The sequence below is a fragment of the Polyodon spathula genome, chromosome 10 (assembly GCF_017654505.1).
Source record: "Polyodon spathula isolate WHYD16114869_AA chromosome 10, ASM1765450v1, whole genome shotgun sequence".
NCBI lineage: Eukaryota > Metazoa > Chordata > Actinopteri > Acipenseriformes > Polyodontidae > Polyodon > Polyodon spathula.
Genome location: NC_054543.1, coordinates 34,497,708 through 34,522,226, shown reverse-complemented (window position 1 = coordinate 34,522,226; position 24,519 = coordinate 34,497,708). Strand labels below are relative to the sequence as shown.

The 24,519-nt window shown below is 36.0% G+C and overlaps 1 protein-coding gene across 6 annotated transcripts in view; it reads left to right on the top strand.

Moving 5' to 3' along the window:
* The window catches only part of LOC121321452 (zinc finger protein 385B-like), a 94,403-nt gene that overhangs the window by 5,737 nt on the left and 64,147 nt on the right, over positions 1-24,519 (top strand). For 3 of the 6 annotated variants that reach the window (XM_041260406.1, XM_041260405.1, XM_041260404.1), the window contains exon 2: positions 20,537-20,836. The exons of 2 other annotated variants lie outside the window; for them this stretch is intronic. In XM_041260406.1, the coding sequence (XP_041116340.1) occupies positions 20,539-20,836 (298 nt within the window). In that variant the 5' untranslated portion in view covers positions 20,537-20,538. Of the gene's footprint in view, positions 1-20,536; positions 20,837-24,519 lie in introns of those variants that run through there. One more of the 6 variants, XM_041260409.1, reaches the window with a different exon arrangement.

The following is a 24,519-nucleotide window of genomic DNA, read 5'->3' as shown; positions in this document are numbered from 1 at the left end:
AATTAATTCACCCAAGGCATTCTGCTGACTTAAAACATATTTCATAAAACGTTGGTAGAATCTTGATAGTGAATTATTGCTGCGAGCATCATCTTTTATATAATAGCATTGTGTTACTATCTGACATCTCATGCACTTGCTGTTTATTATCAAATGCCCATTGTTTCCTTTTACAACATGGCATCGTTTTTGCTTCGGGTCAGATATTTCCATATAAAATATTGGTTACCCTATATTGTTTTTCAGAGAAAGTAGTATTGTTAGCTAAGGACTTAATGGCAATACACTATTGTCAACTTATGTTTGTTAATGAGGTAACCAGAGTTATAATGACCAATATTTCGTGACTCAACTTGACCCATTGCCATTAAGTGAATCGACTTGGCTCGACTCCCTGCTCAAAAGATGTGACTTGACTCGAGCCACGCAAAAAATTCTCCACCTGACTTGAGTTATTGTCTTAAAGATAAAATCAATAACAAACTTAGTTCATTTTCAATATGTGCAGCCCCTCTCTAACACACGCAGTCTTCTTGTCATTTTGCACATATGCAAGTTCCTGCCATGATTAAAACCATTGCTAAGGAAAGAGAAAGTAACTTTCTAGCCTATATAGCCGCATTCTGTGATCATAACGTCACAAGCATCAGGGAGCCCAGGAATCAAAATGTGTAGGCGGGAAGCAATGACAGATTTCTGAACACTGAGCACAAACAATGCTGAGGAAAATAGTGATTTTTGAGTTTTGTCACAGACACAAAAAAAAATAAAACAACAACAACATGGAGAGTACAAGTAAAAATACCTGTAGTGGTGTAGTTCGCTTGTATTATACAGTCGACCGGGAGAGAAACAAGCAGGCTGCATCCTGCCTGCACTGTAAAGTGACAATAGGAATAAACTGCATTCAGTTTTTAGAATCTAAATTAATTAAAAACTCAGGCACAAAGCAACAATGGTATTTTTCCAAAATGAGTAGGGAGTTCGATATTCGATATTTAAAAAAAATAAATAATAATAATAATAATAATAATAATATAATAATAATAATAATAATAATAATAATAATAATGCAGGGGCAAATTAAACAACACGGCAGAAAAAGCACTGATTAGGAGTTATTTTTCCGGCTTTGTTGGCACACAAATAAAGGTTTTATATATGGAAAACGTTTCTAATAAGTAAAATTTTGCCTAGTGAAAGCTTAAAGTATATAATTTGAGAAATATTTAGTGCTCACTGTTGTCTTTATTTTATGTATGTATGGTTGTTTGTATTTGATCTATTTATTTAGGGACACCATATCTCTTACGGGAATCAGTGCTTTGTAGCCAATTTTTTAATTCCAATTCTGAATAAAACATTACACATTTTGTTAAGCGCATGCGAACTAATAAAAACTACAAACATTTGGAAGTTTACCTAAACTAATATTAGGTAGTCCAAGGTCAGTGCTAACCAGGGTCTTAAATTAGAGGTGCATGGCTAAAGTCTTAGTTAAAAACTTAGGCTTAAAGCGTTTTTTGTTTTTCTTTCTTTCCGGTCATGTCTCAACATACATATACATACAACTTTAACTTAAACTTTTAGGTATATGCATATTAAAGTGTAATAAATGACCGGAGAGAAAGTTTAAAAGATGCATTTGTTTCTGTACTTTTTTCAGTACAGTATTTGTTTAGTTATGGCATTAGGTCTCCAACAGACAGTTTTGTGAAACAGTATCTGTTACTTAAAAATGTCTAGCTGACATTTAATAGAAACGGACACTAAGAGGATATGTAGTACAGATTCTATGTTCTCTGTGAATTATATAGAACTGAATTATATAACATTTTGCCTCAGTTTCTTTTTTTTTTTTTATTTCTCTCCTATGTGTTAAAACCCTGAAGTAATATCTCAACATGAAATTAAATGCCAGATTTCCTTTAATTTGGTTAATGTATCTGAAACAAAAAGGTCAGTGTTGAAATGAGAAATTGTTTAGTTTATGTAAAACTAATCTAAATCAAGTTTGAACTGTCAGAACGTTACTAGACTCGACTCACCATGTCAAACTCAACTGAGCACAATGAGAAAGTCCCAATTTTGGGTCTTTATACAAAGTTATCACAAAAAGATGTGGAAATACTTATAAGGGTAAAGCTTTAGCTAGATCAAGGTAATCACAAATACATAAAGAAGCATTCAAATGGAAAAGAATGTTAAAGGATTGAAAGCAGAAACCGTGGACTTTTAATGATGAACAAAAGTGGGGCGAGTATGACCACACTATTGTGCATTTTAATGGAATATTGTGCAATGGAATTACATTTACTGTTGTAAATGTAATTAATGTCTGGATGAGGGGTGAATTTGGTCTTGATTTATGAATCTATTAGACAAGTTTATACTTTATAGACCAGCAGAAGTGGAAAATGAGCATACATTTTAAAAGCTGTAATCAGAAAATTTAAGCTTTAATACAATCTGTGATGTCTAATCTTTTAATGGCTGAGCTTCAAATCTTTCAGAATTCAGATGGTACATGTTTTTGGAAACTCAAAGCTAGCAGGGTGCCATTGCCTTTCATTGCCAGAGACCTCAAAGTTGCTAACCAAATGTTTCCTGAAAACTTTTTGGAGACTGTGTCATCCATAGCAATGTGTCTTGTTCTTATGTCTAGTGAGATGGCACTCCAGCTTGTAGGTTACTGAGATAGGACAGAACAGCAGTCAGTAAAGTTGTACACTGAGAAATTGGGGGGAAGGGGGTGGTGGCAAAAGCAATGGAATCTAAATATGTCTTGACACTTGTGAAGTTGCATATAATAATAAATAAACTGTAACAAGTGGCCTTAGTCTTTACAATTCAGTCCAACCGCGTACTACAGTATATTCACTATACCTGGCGTCGTCAAACCAAGAAAATACCATCTTGGTATTGTTTATGTATCCTGAATAATTTTAGAAGCTCTTATAATACAAACTACTTCCACTTTTTTAAGTTTTTAACCTCCATTTTACTATATTTTTTATGCACAATTCCCCTTAAGTAATGCCCCGGTTAGGCCTTTACTATTTAATCCCCCTCCCCCCAAAAAAGGCAAGATTCCAAATTGACCGTATTTGCTTCAAGGTTATTGTCTTGGTGTAAGCAGTGTTCTGTGATCTCTCAGGGCTTTACTGACACAACAGAACAGCTAGGATATCAATCTTTAAGCAGTTGAGGGAAAGGGAAATCTTGTCTTAGGACAGTGCAGTTGAGCAGTCTAAAAATTATCTTTAGAGTAAATGCTTTGGTTAAAGCTGTTCTCTGAGTTCAGATCTTGCATTAACTAATTTGTATTGCTTAGCAAACAGTTATAATGCGATTTTCTTACAAAGCCTCCTGGTTATTTCAAATTTTCACTGAACTTTGTGTTTTAGTGCAGACATGAAATGAGTGGTAATGTACAGCTACACAATATTATTGTTGAAATTGGTTGATGTCAGTTTTGCTGTAAGAAGGAATAAACGATATCTCTCTCTCTCCCTCTCTCTTTTTCTTTTTGTCTCTCTCAACATTTGCCTTTGTGTAATCTCAGTAAATAAGAACTGAGAGTAGGCAAAATAACAGAAATGCCTTGAAGGGGTACCAGTGCCAGCGAGTAGAAGGGGGGTTAAAAGGTGACCTGGGTAAATTGTCCACCCTAGAGAACAGTTCAACAGGACATTTTAAAGAAACAAATATCACAGGTCACTTTGGTAAATTAATCCAATAGTATTTCTTAAGATAGAAAAAAAACCACTAAATGTTATCTGTGAAATTAAGGTTTTTATGATTGCCATAACTAGACACCAGGCAGATTCATGTAATTTACCCAAATATTACATTGTATCTATGTCACTGTTATGCTTATACTGGCGTTCAAAAAATTCCAGCTATCAAAAAAAAAAAAAAAAAAACACTGCGAAGATGTTATGTTATGTTAGCATAAAATGATTGCAAACGATTGTTGTTTTTTTTTGTTATTTAGTAAAAACGTCTAAGGTAATAGCCATGATTACAATGTAACCCTGGGGTTAATTAAGTGTTGAAGCAATATTTATAGTCTAGACACATTTTCTATAGAACCATTCCTGTAAAATAATTGAATGCGTGGCTTAAATTATTAGTCACAATAGTCTTAGCGGCACACATCAACGTGTTTAAAACTAGAAAAAGTAACATTTGAAGTTACTTTAGTTACATTTAAACAAAAATAGACTTTTATAACATGAACATCAGCAAGCGCTTCAGCAGTGCAGTTGAAACCTTAAATCTCATATGAATGCACTTTTGATATCATCTTGCCTAAAAATGGCATCACAAGCTTAATTTTCAAATAATATTTTTTGAGTTGCAGCCTGACCAAACTGGGAAAATATCTCTTTATAAAATGTATACTAAACTGCCTGAAAAGTAACTGTTTATAACTATCCTAGTTCAATTTTTCAAAGTAACTGTAACGAGTTACAATTTTGTTAATGTAACTAACAGTTTACTTTTTAAACATTCTGAAAGGTGTGTGTGTGTGTTTTATGGTAAATCACTAACTCTAGCTGCATGTATATTAAAAGTAGGATTATAACTATTAATAGATTCTCTAGATAAAAGGGAATTGCTGTAATTGCAGCTGGTCCACCTGCATCTTTCTCATTTTTCAAACAGTCATTTTCAGGTTTTATAACCACAGTACTGCAAGGTACTGGGAACATGTAAGACAAGACAAATTTATCTTGGGTTTATTATTTTATTTTCTACTGAATCCAAAGATTTATAGAAAATGTTCTATGGACAAAGAATTTCCAACTGCATGCCTTACAGTAGGTTTAGTAAGCTTCTACCAATGCCAGTATACATATATCTCTTGCACATAACATTTGTTTTCATTCCAAACAGCAAGTGTTCTTTTGTGCTAAGCAGCAATGCTCACACAGTAAATAAAGGTACAGTAGTTACATCTGGTATTGCTTTGTCATTAGATTCAAGTATTAAAGTGCCATTTGCTGTAAGTACACAGTATTGTGTGAGTAAACGATAACTTTCATAATGCTGCATAAAATAACAAACGCACATAACTGCACCAGGCCAGCATGCAGCCTGTAAGCTTACTGTACATTATGAAGCCAGTGCTTAAAGATTATCTGTCCACGCAGGAAATGAGTCATTTAGATTAACAGTAATCTGATTACTTTGAAGTATAAATTGTAGTATATATGGCTATACTGTACAAATGGGTTAACAGGCTGGCTTTGTAAATAGCATTTTTCATCTGATTGGTCAATGTAGGATTATTAACTGAAAGATACTTATGAGATTTAGTCCAAATTCTGAAAGCATGGCAGCTGTACAGCCAAATGAGTACTTTATTTGACTCATTGTAATAGTGAATATATATATAGTACTGTGCAAAAGTTTTAGGCAGGTGTGAAAAAATGTTGTAAAGTAAGAATGCTTTCAAAAATAGACATGTTAATAGATTATATTTATCAATTAACAAAATGCAAAGTGAGTGAACAGAATAAAAATCTACATCAAATCCATATTTGGTGTGATCACCGCCTTCAAAACAGCATCAATTCTTCTAGGTACACCTGCACAGTCAGGGATTTTGTAGGCATATAGTCAGGTGTATGATTAAACAATTATACCAAACAGGTGCTAATGATCATCAATTCAATATGTAGGTTGAAACACAATCATTAAGTGAAACAGAAACAACTGTGTAGGAGGAATAAAACTGGGTGAGGAACAGCCAAACTCAGCTAACAAGGTGAGGTTGCTGAAGACAGTTTACTGTCAAGTCATACGCCATGGCAAGACTGAGCACAGCAACAAGACACAAGGTAGTTATACTGCATCAGCAAGGTCTCTCCCAGACAGAAATTTCAAGGCAGACGGGTTTCCAGATGTGCTGTCCAAGCTCTTTTGAAGAAGCACAAAGAAACAGGCAACGTTGAGGACCACAGATGCAGTGGTCGGCCAAGGAAACTTACTGCAGCAGATGAAAGACACATCATGCTTACTTCCCTTCGTAATCGGAAGATGTCCAGCAATGCAATCGGCTCAGAATTGGCAGAAAACAGTGGGACCCTGGTACACCCATCTACTGTCCGGAGAAGTCTGGTCAGATGTGGCCTTCATGGAAGACTTGTGGCCAAAAAGCCATACCTCCGACGTGGAAACAAGGCCAAGCGACTCAACTATGTATGAAAACACAGGAACTGGAGTGCAGAAAAATCGTAGCAGGTGCTCTGGCCTGATGAGTCAAAATTTGAAATATTTGGCTGTAGCAGAAGGCAATTTGTTTGCCGAAGGGCTGGAGAGTGGTACACGAATGAGTGTCTGCAGGCAACAATGAAGCATGGTGGAGGTTCCTTGCAAGTTTGGGGCTGCATTTCTGCAAATGGAGTTGGGGATTTGGTCAGAATTAATGGTCTCCTCAATGCTGAGATGTACAGGCAGATACTTATCCATCATGCAATACCATCAGGGAGGCATCTGATTGGCCCCAAATTTATTCTGCAGCATGACAATGACCCCAAACATACAACGAAAGTCATTAAGAACTATCTTCCGTGTAAAGAAGAACAAGGAGTCCTGGAAGTGATGGTATGGCCCCCACAGAGCCCTGATCTCAACATCATCGAGCCTGTCTGGGATTACATGAAGAGAGAGAAGCAACTGAGGCTGCCTAAATCCACAGAAGAACTGTGGTTAGTTTTCCAAGATGTTTGGGCCAACCTACCTGCCGAGTTCCTTCAGAAACTGTGTGCAAGTGTACCTAGAAGAATTGATGCTGTTTTGAAGGCAAAGGGTGGTCACACCAAATATTGATTTGATGTAGATTTTTCTTCTGTTCACTCACTTTGCATTTTGTTAATTGATAAATATAAACTATTAACATGTCTATTTTTGAAAGCATTCTTACTTTACAGCATTAAAACTAGCATAAAACAGTACTGTGTGTGTGTGTATGTATGTATGTGTGTATATGTGTATGTGTGTGTGTGTGTGTGTGTATATATATATATATATATATATATATATATATATATATATATATATATATATATATATATATATATATATTTTTAAACTTTGTATTTTCATTTAGTTTTATGATGTAGTATGGCAAATGTATTAATGCGGACCTATAATCCACTTCTGTGTTTTGAAAATAAAAATATTAAATCAATGATTTGCATTATTTTGTAAAAGTAGGCCTACATTTTCACCAGATGTCTTTTTTTCATATCATTCCTGGTTTAGAATCTTATAGAGATTGACTATATATTTTTTCTGTTCCTTTCAGACTCAAGCAAGCAGGTATTTTGTCCAGGGGAATGTATTTGATGTAGTCTCTTTTGGTTTTGTCTCAGAATTTATATCCATTAAAAGATCTGCAGCATGGTTCCTTAATCTTGTCACTGTTATGAAAGAGAAAAAGTAGGTCCCAGGCTATTTATCTTGGAAGGTCAACATACAGCATGAAGCATGCAATGAAAAGAAACAAGTAATTTTAAATGAGATGTGGCATAGAGCTGAAGATGCAGTGACTGTGTCCAACCTAGTACAGTAAAGTACCTAATGTACTGCAACCTCTACCTGAAACACTAATGGCACTTAGTTTTAGAAACTTAAACAGTCAGTGCTTTGTTATATTTTGAACATAGTCGCCATTTAAGAAGTATGCACAAAAAAAAAAAGGGCTAGTTTATTTTAAAAAGCAAATGTAATACCATGTGTGAGCGGAGTGGTGTGTGCCTATTTTGTCTGCAGCGGGAATCACAAACAGTGGAGCGGAATGAAAGAAAGATCCCAGCAGAGGATATTACCAGTGGTGAACGAAATTGTATCACCGCTCCGCTCACATTATCAGCTCGTAACCGAAGACATGGTATTGGAGATGTCATTCTTAGTGGATATTTTAGGGGAGGCGGGAGGGGGCATACACATTTCAGGGGTGGTTCCCACCATCCCTCACCTCTTTGACGTCGTCACTGATCCCTAAGCCACCCTTTTGACACGACTCATTTATGGTCAAGAAGACTTATTATGAACAAAATAATGGAACCTGCTGACAGGTTAATATGTAGTACAAAGGTCTTGCCCTCTGCCTGTCAAACTGCTTGCCGATGTACACTCTTGATAACCCTGCCACATGTGCAGAATTCTAAAGCGTACAACCCAAGCCAGTATAAATAAATGCTGTCCATTAGGTTTTTCATTCTTAAATCGTTTTGCTAATCATTTGACAAGTGTCATCAGTTCATTGTTTTTCTCAAGTGTTTTCTTAACAGTATGTGAAAAGTAGGTGTTTGCTTCAGTGAGAGTGACCTCTATCTATAATTATTATTCTGCTGTATTAATGCTAACAGATGGACAAGGTTTAGAATTTCCACTGTCCTGGGGAGAGGCGCCTAAATTAAATATTGGAGGAAGCTGTCATTGTGCAGTGTTTCCCCACAGAGATCCAACTCTGAATGTGTCATTCTTTTCAGGCCCTGTCAGGTTGCTTTTGCATGAGAACACTTGCTTTCCTCATTTTGAAAATAACAAAACTTTTATATGTAAAGTACATCAAATTAAATTTTTTACATTCCAAGACTTTGCAAATTCCTTTTCGTTGAGAGATAACTAGTTAAACCAGCCTTCGACTTTGTGTGAACAGATACATTTTGAGCAGAAAAACGCCACAGGCAATGTGTTTGCATTAGACAGTACTTGCATGCCCTCATCTCTCAAGTCACTGTACTCTTTTTCAAAGAAAATGTGTGTGGTCACATATTATATTGCAGGAACAAACCTGAATTATGTTGTGTATTTAAAAAAAAAAACTATTTGCTGAAAAATAAAAATTTTTACATCAGTAACACCAGAGTTGTACTAATCAGTGATACACTATAAAGTCAGTTTACTTGCTCTAACTGGTGATATAGAAGTACCGTATAGCTTTGAATTGACTTTTAATTAAATAATGTTTGAAGTCTGTTAAACGTATTTCAACTGTTTCTAGGTTGTTCTCATTATTGAAAGCACGGTTTAACCTTGGAGGATGTTTAGGAACATTCTTCAGAATGTGACTAGGGCCCACTGATGATTCTAATTTTGTCTTTACAGCATTGTTGGGGGTTTCTGTATTGTTTTGACCATATGCAAAGATCACAACTAGCACTGTAGTATTAGTACTAGTAGTAACACATCAGGAGTCCTATTCCTTGAACAGGACCACCTTTAACATCCCCTTCACTTTTAATTTAGGACTACAGTTGTACTTCATTCAGAGCCAAGATGGTTAAATTTGTTGAAGTAGATGGTCCAAATAACTCCTACAGTACAGCGTCATTGATAGTTGGCTATAGTTTTAAAGGTAAAGTGTCTATGTAGATTTTCTTTTATCAAGATGACTCACACTACCAGCTGGGATTTTTTTTATTATTTTCTTTTTTTGCAGGCCATAACATCTCTAGTACAGGAAACTCCATCTAATGCTTCCTCCTGGGCTTTCATTGTTAATGAGGAAAAGACTGTGTGAAGAAAAATCAACAGTCTGGGCTGATTATAATGATTTACACTTCAGTGAAAAATGTTATGTTCTCTTTCTTGTTATATTAATACTGTAATGGGTTTACTCTAAGTTCACTTCTATTAATAGATTTAGACCCAAAAACAAAGTTATTAACATTTTCTTGACAGATATAGAATTGAAAGTGTATATATATATATATATATTATATATATATATTATATATATATATATATTATTTTTTTTTTTAATGATAAATGTACTATTGTGGAATTTTTTGATTGGTTAATACAGTATATGTACAGGGGTCTATTTTAATGATCTAAATAGCTACATATCTCAATACAGCTCCCCTAAAACTAGAAACTGAATTATCACAGTCATTCCACAGTGTTTTGTCTGTGTTTTTAATAACAGGGGCAATAATTCACCCTTGGAAACGCCAGTCTTTATCAATAAAACCCTCATGTATTTTGTTGAACAGTACAGTAGTTGTCCAAAGTGTTAACAACATTAAACTGTTTTTCTTAGTGCAAATGCAGCTACATATTATATTATGTTATATTAAACCCTCCTTTGTCGGAAAGGAAATAACTTGCCCGTCTCTACAATGATGTATGATTAACTTTGTTAAAAGTGTGATTCACTTTTTCTGAGGTACATTGCTTGTGAAGTAAGTAATGTCATTTGTAGTGAGTGATAAGTGTTTTGATCTACTGTCTGACAGTCAAAGAGACATTAAATGGAAAATCTGTCAACACAGTTTTTCTTCTTTTTTTCTGGGCTGTATGTTTTATTTGCCATTCACAGCAAAGATTGCAAATGTTTATGAATGGGCAGAATGACAGGGACAAACTGTCAGGGTGTGACATTCAGATTCTAAGAAAGTGTTTTTTACTTTGGAGAGATTTTGCCCACTGGATTTAGGAAAACTTGTCATTCTCCTTATCAAATCTCAAAAGCATTGTATCATTTTGCAAACAAACATTGTTTTCCAGTTCCTTATGCTTTCAATCTTTGAATTCCTGCCTGGAAAGTTGGATCTGATAAGGTGGGCAGATTTCTACAGTTTGCAGCTTTTTTACAGCTAAATCCAGGCATATTCATTTTGTTCAGTTTTAGCCAAACAGTATTCATTAAAAAGCATTCATACATGGCTTGCATAAGATTTGCATCTCTAGCTGTTGTGAAGAAATTTAGTCAAATTAAAACTGAACTTTGTTTTATTTTTTCCTTCCTTCTAAAGGTTATCACTTTCTACACAATCATAGAACCCTTGTATTGCTTGATTAAAACCACATAATTCACAGTCCTGTGTTGAAATAAGCATCAGATCTTTTTTTAATGCTGAATGTCGATTTTTTCTTTTATTCATAACATGATCGTTGAAAAAAGACAACCAAGAGAAGTAAAATACATTTTGTTGGCTGCAATAATACACCAAAGCGAAACAAATCATCCGCATGAAGGGAGATTTTGAATTTGAGAATCTACCGCTGTAGATATTTCCACATTATCATAAACCGTTTGGGATGCCAACTTTTGTATGTTCAGTTTTATAAAAACTCAACAGAAATATTTAACAGTAACCTTCACTTTGACAAGTGACCTAAGCTTGTGGTCTCTAGATAAGAAAGGCCCAGTGATTTGGATATTAGCTTTATACTCTGTGACACAACTGTATTTTTTGGCTTAATCCTCTAAATCAAGTTTGAACTTGGGTATCGTACCTGAAAAAATTAAACCCATTTGTAGCAGAAATTTAACAAAGCTGCCAGGTCAGATGTTTTGAATCACATATTTTCAACAGATCAATAACAGAATGGAAGGGAGAAGGAAGTAAGTAATAGAGACAGCACCCCTGGTGTTTGGCTTGTGTATGACAATGGGCAAGCACATTTATTTCTTGGCATAATGACTGGCTAAGGATGCCCACTACTGGAGAAAATAGTAAGGGGTAGAGTAAACAAATGCAACACTGTTAGCATCATTTTAAGAATGCTTTGCAGTGTAGTTGTTATTTGCGCTTTAGCCTTAAATGAATATGTAATTCTGGGCATTCCTGCAGAAATTCGCAAAAGCAGGGTGGAGATGAGAGTGCAAATGAGGGATCAAAAATATTGTAATGAGATGTACTAAAGTGGGGCAGTTGCGACACTTACAATTGCAGCAGTTTGTTAAGAACTTTTGAAAGCATGTTTTAAACAGTCACAACTGTTGCTGGCATTTCCCAGTCCATTTCTCTCGTGTGTTGCCAGTTGTGCTCAATGTAGTTTTGAGATGAACAACCAAGTATCTCATTTTCACTAAAGTCGGTGTGTACTTACAAGCCGCTATTTTATTTGAAAAAATGTTGCACAATTTTTGCTAGAGATCTCACTGAGATGAAGCAAATTATATTTTAAATGGTATATTGTGGCTCTCTTCATTAACATATTTTTTTCTTAGTAACGAAAATGAAAATTGCGGTATGTTTGCACTGCGACTGACCCATCTTAGTACATCTACCCCTAAATCTTTTTCAGCATTTGAATCTGAGGTGCTGTAGCTGCTTCTCCCTGGTCATTCATCTATGTATGGACGTCAAATGGTGATGACAGATGATTGTCAGACCAATGTTCTGTTGAACCAGATGGTACTCTAGCATTTAGTAACGAAACGGGAAATAATCAGAATGTTTTCTCAATGCACTAAAAACAAGGAGATTAAAAACAAAACCTGACCTAGGTACTGTATAGTTGAGACCTCATATCCTGATTTGAATATAGGCCTAAAAAATAAAAAAAATTCTGAAAAAGCCTTGAAGAATATGAGACCGGGGGAAGTTGAGACATTTTTTGGGAAAACATTGCGTATAGGACAAATTATGCATACAGAAGGCCGAAACTTTTCATCATGCATAACTTTGGTTTGTGCTTGTTTTACAAACAGTATGGGTTGACAGTCAAAGTTTAATAAATTTGTTAAAAATAACTTTTAGAAAAAGTAATCAAGTGACTCAGTTTAGCCCATGCATGGGGCAAGTTGAGACACTATTGAATAAACATGAAATTGGCAACATTATTTCAATAAAAAAAAAAAATATATATATATATACATATTAATGTACTGTTATGTCGTTTATTAATAAGTCAATAATGTTTATAAGTAGAAGTCTTGAACTTGTTTTACACATTAAAAAGACAGTGGCTGGAATTTTGTCTTCCTTTGTTGCTTGCCACTCTGCTGTTTTCTTGTTTTTTTTATTTTATTTAGTTTTTCCCCGATGCTTAGCAGCTACTTTCTCGGGTGTATCCATCAAGAGCCAACTTTTGCCTGGTTTGCAACACCCACCCTTCCTTCGTGGACTAGCATTAGGGAGAGGGCAGATAGCCTCTGGAGTAATGTAGCTACTGAACATGGCAAAGGCTGACGGCTGGGCAGTGGACATGGCAGAGGCTGAAGGCTGGGCTGATGCTGTGGCAGAGAATGAAGGCTGGGTTCATGACGTGGCAGAGATTGAAGGCTGGGCAGAGAACGTGGGAGAAGTACAGTCGTGGAAAAGTACAAAGCAGTTAGAAGTAGTTTGAAAGCAGGTTCACAACTGCAGAAGCTAAACTAAACTTTAAAAATAAATAAATAAATAAATAAATAAATAACATGGTCTTCATGCCAGTAATCTGTGACACCTGCACTGTGGGAAATCCGAGAAAACCCAGCAGAGCTAAACCAAGTGTGTGTAAGGTGCCGCACGATCGTGGACTTGCTTAAACTAGTAAGTATGCTAGAAATGGAGCTGCAGGAAATGAGACAGCAACAGGATCTTGAGGAGCTGGCACACCCATAATTCATGGAAGTCTGCACCACCCCTAACAGACTGAAAGCCACCAGGGAGATAGAAGAGGGTCAAAACAGCTGGGTTCAGGTAGGCAGAAGCAGGGGAAAAAAATAAACTTTGTCAAACACAACCACCAGAAATCAAAACATCCAACTAATTTGAGCCACTTGAAAATTTAGATGATAAAAACGAACATCAAGAGAACGAAAGAAACAACATCCAGGACCCTATTAACAGTGGTGGCCAGACAGCAAAAAGGGAGGTCATGATTGTTGGGGACTCCATATTGAGAAACACAGCAAGTTCAGTTTGCAGTTTGGACCCCCTTACTACAACAGTGTGCTGCCTTCCAGGAGCCTTTGTCATGCACATCACTGAGAACGTGGACAGGCTCCTAGAACGAACAGGAGACGAGGTAGTAGTCGTCCACATCGGTACAAACAACATTGGAAGAGACAGACCAAAATCCCTGCAAAACAAATTCAGAGAGCTAGGAAGGAAATTAAAAGACAAGACCAAAACTGTGGTATTTTCTGGGATACTACCGGCACCTTGCAAAAGGAGCATATGGACAGCTGGAAATAATTAATCTAAACGTGTGGCTGAAGATGTGGCGCACACGGGAAGGCTTCACCTATCTTAATCATTGGACCACATTCTAAAACAAGGACTATCTATATAGGCGGGATGGACACCACTTAAATAAAAAGAGAACCAATCTACTTGGAGAAAAGATCCTCGAGCAGGTTCAGAAGCACTTAAACTAGAAAGGAAGGGGGGAGAAATCAACAAAAAAACAGAAGGGAGACCGCATCAAAACAAGGGCAACAACTCAGGTAAGACAACCATTAAATGTATTTATCTAAATGCTAGAAGTATCAGAAACAAAATGTTAGAACTTGAAGCTACTGCACTAACAAGTAACTATGATGTGGTAGGTGTTACAAAAACTTGGTTTCTGAGAGTGATGGGGACGAATATAATATTAGTGTGTAAACACTTTATAGGAAAGACAGACAGGACAAAAGAGGCAGATGGGTAGTGCTATATATAAGAAACAGTCTTGAAGCCAAGGTGTTAAATCTGGACAAAGAATAAAGCCGAATCAATATGGGTCAGAATAATGGACAAAAATTCAAAGGGCATAATAATAGGAGCATGCTATAGACCGCCAGATTCAGACAGTGAGCAAAATAATCTGTTATACAATGACATTAGAAATGTGTGTAGCAAAGGAGAAGCCATACTAATGGGGGATTTCAACTTCCCCCATATAAAATGGGAAAACCTGGTGGGTAGCACGAAGGATGAAATTGAAATGGTGGAAATGACAAATGACTGCTTCCTAACACAATTTGTCAAGGCACCGACTAGAGGGGAGGCATGCTTGATTTAGTCTTTTCAAATAACGAAGACAGAATAACTAAAACAGAGGTCAGAGAACCACTGGCAAACTCAGACCACAACATGGTCTCATTTGAAGTGATTTTTAAAACCCCAAAAGTAATGACTAAAGCTAAGGTTTACAATTTTAGAAAGGCAAACTATGAAGGTATGAAACAGAGACTAACAGAAGTAGATTGGAGTAAAATAGAGAAAACATCCACAGAAAAAGGATGGCTGTTTTTTTTTTTTTTTTTTTTTAAGTGTAGTACTAGAGTCGCAAAACAATTACATCCCAAAAGTAGACAAATCTAAATCTAAAACTAAAATTGCCAAAATGGTTTAATAGATCAATTAAAAAAAAATAAAAATCTGTGGAAAAAGGCACTTTACAGAGTGTTTAATAGGGACCAAAAACAAAGTACAGAGAAAAGTACTTGGAACTGCAAATGCAAGTCAAACAAGAACTTAGAAAAGCCAAGGGAGAGGTAGAAATGAACATTGCTAAGGGAGCTAAAACCAATTCCAAAATGTTTTTCCAATATTATAACAGCAAGAGAACATTCAAAGAGGAGGTTAAATGTCTAAGAGATACAAATGGCAAAGTCATAGATGAAGAGACAATAGCAAATATATTAAATGATTACTTTTCACAAGTTTTTACAAAGGAGGATATGGACAACATGCCCTACATGTCGACCTGTTCCTATGCATTTTTAAATAACTTTAGCATAACTGAGGCAGAAGTGTTAAAGGGACTAGGAGCCTTAAAATAAACAAATCCCTTGGGCCGGATGAGATCCTCCCAATAGTAGTCAAAGAAATTAAAGAAGTTATTTACAAACCACTAACCAAGATCATACAACAGTCTCTTGACATGGGTTGTACTGACAGACTGGAGAATTGCAAACGTAATACCGATCTACAAAAAGGGAAACAAAACTGAACCAGGTAACTACAGACCAATAAGCTTGACTTCTATTATATGTAAAATTATGGAAACTATACTAAGATCCAAAATGGAAAATTACCTCTATGGTAACAGTATCATGAGAGACAGTCAGCGCTGTTTTAGGAAAGAGAGATTGTGTATAACTAACCTGCTTGATTTTTTTGAGGATGCATCATCGACTGTGGATAATTGCAAAGCATATGACATGGTTTAGATTTCCAGAAAGCTTTTGAAAAAGTCCTGCATAAAAGATTCATTCTCAAACTGAACGCAGTAGGGAGTCAAGGAAATACATGTATGTTGATTAGGGAATGGTTGACATGTAGAAAACAGAAATTACTGATTAGAGGAGAAACCTCAAATTGGAGTGAGGTAACCAGTGGTGTATCACAGGGATCAGCATTAGGTCCTCTGCTATTCCTAATTTACATTAATGACTTAGATTCTGGTGTAGTAAGCAAACTTGTTAAATTTACAGATGACACAAAAATAGGAAGAGTGGCAAACACTGTTGCAGCAGCAAAGGTCATTCAAAATGATCTAGACAAGATTCAGAACTGGGCAGACACATGGCAAATGACATTTAATAGGGAAAAGTGTAAGGTACTGCATGCAGGAAATAAAAATGTGCATTATAAATATCATATGGGAGATTCTGAAGAAATTGAAGGAGGAATCTATGACAAAGACCTAGGAGTTTTTGTTGACTCAGAAATGTCTTCATTTAGATGTGGAAAACTATAAAAAAGGCCAACAAGATGCTTGGATATATTGTGAAAAATGTTGAATTTAAATCAAGCGAAGTAATGTTAAAACTTTACAATGCATTAGTAAGACCTCATCTAGAATATTGTGTTCAGTTCTGGTCACCTCGCTACAAAAAAAATATTGCTGCTCTAGAAAGACATGCCTGTTTTTAAAAGGCATGTCATATGCAGACAGGCTAAAAGATTTGAATCTATTCAGTCCTGAACAAAGAAGATTATGCAGCGACCTGATTCAAATATTCAAAATTCAAAAAGATATTGACATGTCGACCCAAGGGACTTTTTCGACCTGAAAACAGAAACAAGGACCAAATGGAGATTAGATAAAGGGGCATTCTGAACAGAAAATAGGAGGCACTTTTTATACAGAGAATTTTGAGGGTCTGGAACCAACTCTGCAGTAATGTTGTTGAAGCTGACACCCTGGGATCTTTCAAGAAGCTGCTTCATGAGATTCTGGGATCAATAAGCTACTAACAACTAAATGAGCTCCTTGTTTGTAAATTTTCTTGTGGTCTTATGTGGCAAAGGCTGAAGGCTGGGCAGAGGACGTGGCATAGATTGAAGGGCACTGAGTGGGAGGTTCAGTATCAAGAGGCCTGTTTGTTACCTCACTAGGCATAAATTCATGGGCCCCAAAAATGTCCCTGTTGAAGAGAACTATTCCAGTAACATGGAATCCTGACATGATGTGGGTTGGTGTCAAAGCCAGAGGGTAGGCATAAGCATAATACTTGAGATATTGTAAATTGAAAGCATTTTCCCCAGATTCTTTTTCACCCAGCAGTCTGCTGCAGTGTTCATATGTTTTTTCAGGGGGCCGTATATGGTTCTGTCTAATGCCTGCAGTTTGTGCGATGTGTGTGGAGGTAAAGTGAGCATGACAACACCATTATCTTTAGCACAGTCCAAGGCATCAATGGACAGGTGAGATTGGTAGTTATCCAGGATGAGAAGGATTGTTTTTTCCTTTGAACAACTTGTGGAATTGACAAGGTGGTGCATGTATTTCAGGAAGTTTTTCTCTTCAATCCATCCAGATGGATTTGCTCCTCCAATGCAACCTGCCAGCCCATCAAGAACAAAGGTGTCTTGGAATTTTTTTTGTGGAAAGATGAACAGATGTTTTGGTGGAATTGATGCTCCAACACCATTCACATTACAAACTACTGTGACAAGCTGCCCCCTCTCCGCTGATGTCATTTTGTCCACTTGTTTGGAGCCACAAACAGCAATGATTTGGTTTGATGTCTGGACGGTCGTGATTCCTTTCTCGTCAAGATTGTAAACCGAGCCAGAATCAAAATGTTAATTGTCTAGGACACCTGCCAGGTTGTTAAAAAACAAGTCGTCACTGTGTCGATTAAATACTGTTGCCCGAGCCAACGAAATTGCCTTCCGTAAAGACAGCTCTGGATTCCTTACCAAAAAGCCGAAAAACCAGTCCTCACCCGCAAGATAAACAGTATTTAAAATTTATACAAATTCAGATGTGATATTACTGAAATATGTAAAAAGATAAAATATATATATATTTTTAAAAGAAAGAAAATTAACTTAATGTGTCAGTGCCTGCCATTCCATTTTCCCGCCAGCCTGGTGGGTAGGCCTGTGCCAGACTTGTTGTTCCTGATTGCAAGCTCAGCTGCAAGTTTTCTTACTTTTTTGGTTGTCAGTCCATAGTAAGCTTGAGAGGCCTTAGTTAGGTACTCCACTAGGCTGGCTGCTGCTTCCAGATTAAGCACCATCCTGTGCTTGGTGTGTCCGACACTTAGCTCAGCTTCAGTGGACATTTGTAATTTTTTTACATGTCTTCCCAATGTGTTTTTTAAATCTATGCCATACATACAGGCAGCCTCTCTTAACTCTAATTCCTTCTCTACAACTCGTTCATCTGCAGTTATTACCAGATGTTTTGAAACCTGCCCTTGTACCTCTTTTCTTTTGTAATTTCTAATTTCTAATCCTGTCCAGGACTGCTGATGTACATTTCTAGGTGTAACCTGCCTTAGGTATGTAGCTGTTCTTTCTTGGTCTGTAAAAGCAAATATAACAAAACTACTACTACTAAACTACAACTAATAATAGTAAATATGTTGTATTTTGCTGTTTTTCAAAATTTTAGACAATTGTATGTCTTTACCATGAATGAAAAAATAAATGTGGAATTCAGTTAAATTAACTTTTATTTTATAACACCTTTCCATGGTGAACACCATCTCAGTGTGCTTTACAAAGCCAGGTTAGGCCTACAGTAAGCAGAGTAATTATACAGTACAATCATTATTTAAAACAGCAGGAGAACATATATAAATAACAGATTTTAAAAAATGAAATGGAAAACACAATGGAATCATGTGTGAGTGCCTTTCACAGTAACAGTATTTAATATCCCAGATTATTATTATTATTATTATTATTATTATTATATTATTATTATTATTATTATTATTGTTGTTGTTGTTATTATTATTATTTTATTACTAGGCCTATTATTTATTGTTACTGGGTAAGTTGAGACATGTCAGACATGTCCCCCTTATCAGTAAATTTTGTAGGCTTTCAGGGCCAAAACATATTTTACCTTTTCGATAAATACAGTAGTTAACTTAGCAGGTGCTGTATTTGTTTGGCTATGAGTAAAAATATCAATTGAGCAAATTATTTCAGGAAGTGAAAAACAAAAGTTTGACAACTTGAAAATGACGTACCTTAAAGCTTCCACACACACAGGGAGGGTTAATCACATGACAATTCTACTACAACTGTTGTCATGGAAGCATTGCATCATGGGACAGGAAGTTATAATTGGTGTCTCAATTTCAACTAGCCCCGGTCTCTTCTACCATTTTTTTTGTTTAATTATGCAAATTTGAGTTTATACCATTAATAAAGCAGAATTTTAAAGATTAAACATTAAACTACATGTACTTGGAAGTACTGAAGCAATAGTGCCTGACCCATCGATGAAGGTTTATAGGGGGAACACTTTTTTTTTTAAGCAGAATAGAGAGATACAGTGAACTCTATGCATAGCATATGTTGGTATAGTTTGATGCTGGGGTTTCAGGTAACCTGTTTTATGCAGAAATTCTCCCTTTATTATCTCATTATTATCACCATGCTGTGGCTGTCAGGTTTATACTTGGCATTATCAGTATTATTCCTTGACAAAAATAACCTTGGCCTCTTGAAATTCATTTGTGTACTCCAGAGTGCTTATCCTAGCATAAACCGGGGTGACTATGCTACTCACATCACAGCTATGGAAGGATGGATGGTGAGAGAATTAAACATGTTATGAGAGAAACAGATGGGCATAGGAGGTCCTTCACCACCCCCTGTCAGTCTCAGCGAACATTTTTAAACACTGCAATTCATAAATAGAATTGGCACCTTGCTTGTAACTGTGGGTTTGACAGATTAAGGACAGGGAGAGGTGGATAGGCTTATAGACTATTTTGATTGAAAATATCAGTAGTTATTTTATTGTATTTTGTTCACAAAACTTGTTTTATGTTTATGAATCCTTGAAATAATTTTCTCAGTTTTGTTTTGTTTAATGTAATATCTCATCTTGGTTTGACCACAATTTACGAGTACAGAAACTGCAATAGAGACAGCTAATAACAATCTCTTAACTGGAAAGATTGCTTTGCAACTTTGTTTTGCAGTTAGATTTGTGACATGATAATCTGTTCCAGGTTTCTGCTGAATTTGAAACTCAATTAAATCCCAGTAATGGTATTGATATATTTATGTCACTGATGCTGTTGTGTTTTTTTAAAAACAGCTCACAAACTCATTGCAGTGGTATTAGGATTAGATCACGAAACATTTTATACACAGCTGTGCTTATTGATATCATCCAGTAAAAATGAACCACTCCAGGACACAATTGTTCAAGCCATATTCAGTTGTTACTTATATGTATATGTATGTGTGTGTGTGTGTACACAGACAATACCTCTCAGACTTGCCATTCTACTTACACTGTGCTATATATATATATATATTTACACTCTGTGATTCAAGATTTTGGATTATGTCAAAAATAATACTAGCGTTTCCCATTCATTTTAAAGGTATGAAGCGGCCATTGAGTCCGGATCACATCCTTGAAAATGGAAGAATGAGCACACCCTTTACAAACTGTATTGAACACAAGGAAGCAAACAATGGTCATCTGGATATGCAGATAACTCGGGATAAGAAGAAACTGCTTTACTCTCTGTGTGAAGTATGCAACATTCAACTGAACACCGCTGCTCAAGCTGGGGTCCATTACAATGGAAAATCTCACCTTAAACGTGTCAAACAGCTCAACAATGGAAAACTCCCAGCCAGCACAGCCCCAAGCTCTGCATTTCCCAGCACAAGCACAGGTATGTATGTGTGTGGAAATGATTACAACTACAATGAACAGATTTCCAATTAGCTCTAATTTAAAATAATTTGATCAGAATAGGGGAAAGTGAGTTTGACAGCCTAGGCTTTTATTGAATGAATGAAACTGAAATATAAAATCACTACTATTCATGTTACTTTGTACTAAGACAGTGCTTCTCAACTTTTTTTTTTTTTTTTTTTTTTAACTCACTCCCCACCTTTGCAATTATTTATTTTAGTTGGAGCCCCCCTTGACACAATAACGAGTTATAACTCACACATCAATCACAGTGAAGTGTATGCCCAAATTCCAGTACATCTTTACCCTGTGTACAGATTTCATGCATAGAACGCCACAATTGTTTGTTTATTTGTATATCTGGATACATATAAATACATAGGACAAGCTTTATTGTGTGACAATGCTAATATAGGTAAAATTAAGAGTGGTGCAGAATGAAATGGGAAACAAGCTATGCCAAAGTTGAATACCGAAAGTTAACTGTATTTCAGTGGTAAAATTTACAGTACTCAATTATTACTATTGCAAATTGAATTCTAAGCAGTCGCTTTATCAAGTAGGGATAGGAGAAGTGGTTTGGTGAAAACATGTGCACAACAATTAGCTATTCCTCTGCACTTCCAAACACCCAGTCTGCATTTTTGTACTTCGCTGAGCTTCCCTGAGCATTCCTGCAACTCCAGGCTCTTTTTAATGTTCATCGACTTCATGCAAGTTAATACTAGGCATTTTAAAGGAAGATTAAAGCTGTAAATGTCAGTACTATGCTGCTGGGGAGTTACAGTTTGTAGTTTGTAACACCTCCTCATTATGGGATAGTACAGAAACAGACAACACACATGCCTTCAGTTCAAAAATAGCAGAATGTAGAGCGACTACGCCAGTTTAGTGCGATAAGGCACACCTTTAGGCTGTTGAAGAAAATCAATTTTTTTGTAAAGTAACAACGTTGCTAACCAGCGAATAGAGGGGATATACATTTTTACAGAGCACAGTAACCGCATAATAAAAACAAAATACTATGGTCTTAAAACACACACAATGAGACATGGACGGACAGGACGAGACGGACCGGACCGACATCCCAATATAGCCTATTCTGTTTCACTTCCTAAATTCTGGTCGGTTACCGGCAGGCTAGAACTCTCAAGCCGCTCACGTTCATTATTCAACACCAGCATACAATCAGCCCAATACTTGGAATGCTCTATTTACTGGTCCGTTTCACTCTCTCTTACTCATCATTCCAAGCTCCAAATGCTGAGTTTCCCACTCATGCACAGACAAACACAAACCTGACGATTGCCATTCCGTTTCTAAAAACATAGGCTATTTATATTCAGGTGCAGAAATTGATCAATAATTCAATTTGTCGGTGCCCAATAAGGCAGATAAAAGGAAACAAGTGTAGAAGCCAACATAATGTGATACAAATCAATTATAAAGTGTCGGAAAACATAAAGCCTGCACTAATCAAATCCATAAATAACATTATAAATATAAATAACATACAAGTGCAAATTAAATGTGAACCAGGCATTCTTGATCCTGTTACATTAGTAACTGGCTGCCTGTGAGATATACAAAATCCCATATTCTCATATAAGGAACCAATGTGATAAAAACACATGCGGTACTGTACCAGTGATGTTGTATTTAAGGCTGTACCCACAGATGGCTTTTTGTTACATGTCTGTGTTTAGTGTATGTAAAAGAAAGATTACAATTGAGAAAACATAATTAACAAAGAGAGAGGTTGATTTTTGCATTCAAGTTATGGCTAAAACCCTCACTAGATGGCAGTATAAACATTTGGAATCGGACTTTACAATCTAAGCAGTTTAGTTATATCAAATAATACAGACCTATTGATGATAATGTAATGAAGCAGATATGTGAGAGTTTTTATATGCTGCTCTACAATAGTCTGGGGTAAAACATTTTCAGCTGGTATGTAGTGGGGCTTGATTTTGATTGTTAATCAGCTGTAGAGACAGACAGTCGGATAGCTTGGCGAGGTGGATTCAGAAAAAACAGGCACAGGATTTAGAAATTCTAGATTTGTTAAGTATTTTCATACAGATAATTCCGTTTGTTATCCCTTATTTAAGTATAGTTAACACTTGACCTACTTTTGCAGGAATGCAGTTTTCCAAAGTAAGAAAAGACCCACAGCCATTTCGGTAGCAGTTCAAAACCCAAACTATTTTGGTGCTGATAACTCCTCTGTATGAAATACGACTGCGATTAAGGAAGCAAAATTCTAGTTTGTAGTTATTGCTATAGCTTCAATATTTTAGTTTTAGTTTCCCTTGTCTTATTTATTAAACGTGTGGATTATACCAGACAATTAGAGTTAATGCCAAACGAGGGATCTGTAATCAGCAAAGCTGAAATGCATTCACTAGGTTTATATGCGGCTGGCTTTCAGAGCAATTTTGAAAATTGAAAATTGCATAAAAGCACATCCATTTAAAATATCACAAATAAGGTGTGTTATTTTAATACAATTACAATATGAAATAAACATAAATTGAGGATTTTTTTAATGGGATGTGCAGTAAGAAAAGTAATTGATCAGGATGCTGGGATTTATCATTTAACTTGCTGCACTCAAGATCGTTTAAAAACTCTTCAGTGGAAAAGGGGGTGGATTATAGTTTCTACGATCATGTTTCATTTGAGTGGAAACTCCTAACCATGCCACCATTGATTAAAACCAGAAGGGAATTTCTTGTCTATAGCTTTTTTTTGTGTAACATTTCCCATTTCTTCCTGATCATTTACTATGTGTAATTACTAATTATGTGGAATCGATCTCTTTATTAAACCATCAAATGTTATATTTTGTTTTATTAACCACAAACCAGTTAATTCACTTGACTTAAAATAATGGCCAGTAACTTACATGTTATGTACTGTGAAATGAGCCTGCAGCTATGGTTGTGTATGCTTGCACAACGACATCTGTGCCAAATAAAGCATAAGGTTGGAAACTTAATCTTGATACCAAATCTATACATGTTACTATACCTTTTAATGATGACTTCATGTAAATATGATATCATCATATGACACTATGGTAGTGGAACACACTTCAATATTCAGTTTTATGCAGTCGCTTATAAAATAACCTGTATATGCTTCATGTGTTAGGCACTGATTCTCATTGTCTTTAATCTTCCATTTCATACCACAGTTTCCACTTGCTTTGGCACTGCTAATGGCATCACTTGTCTGTCTGGGGTTTTGACAGGAATTCTGATATGCTACTGCACTGTAATGCTAGGTCATCAGCCCCACATTTGTCTTCCTTTTTTGTGAGTATACTGGTTAAATGACAGTAGCGTAGAGCACTCCTTTCTCCTTGAATCATCTGCTTAAAGTTGAAAGGGGAAGCAATGTACATACTTAAGTCATCATTCAGGGATGTTGGGGATAAACACTCAAAGCTGTTTCATAAAGATAGATTTTCATGGTTTAGTGAATGTGCTCACAGCAGCTTGTTGTATATGTGGGGAAAATTCGGTTCTAGTGTGTTTCTCTGTATTGTTTCCTCTGCGCTTCTAACCAGACAGGAGATTGTTATTACAGTGAGCATCAAGAACTGGAACTGAAATTGGTTAGTTTTTTTTTTTTTTTTTCCACAAATGAGTG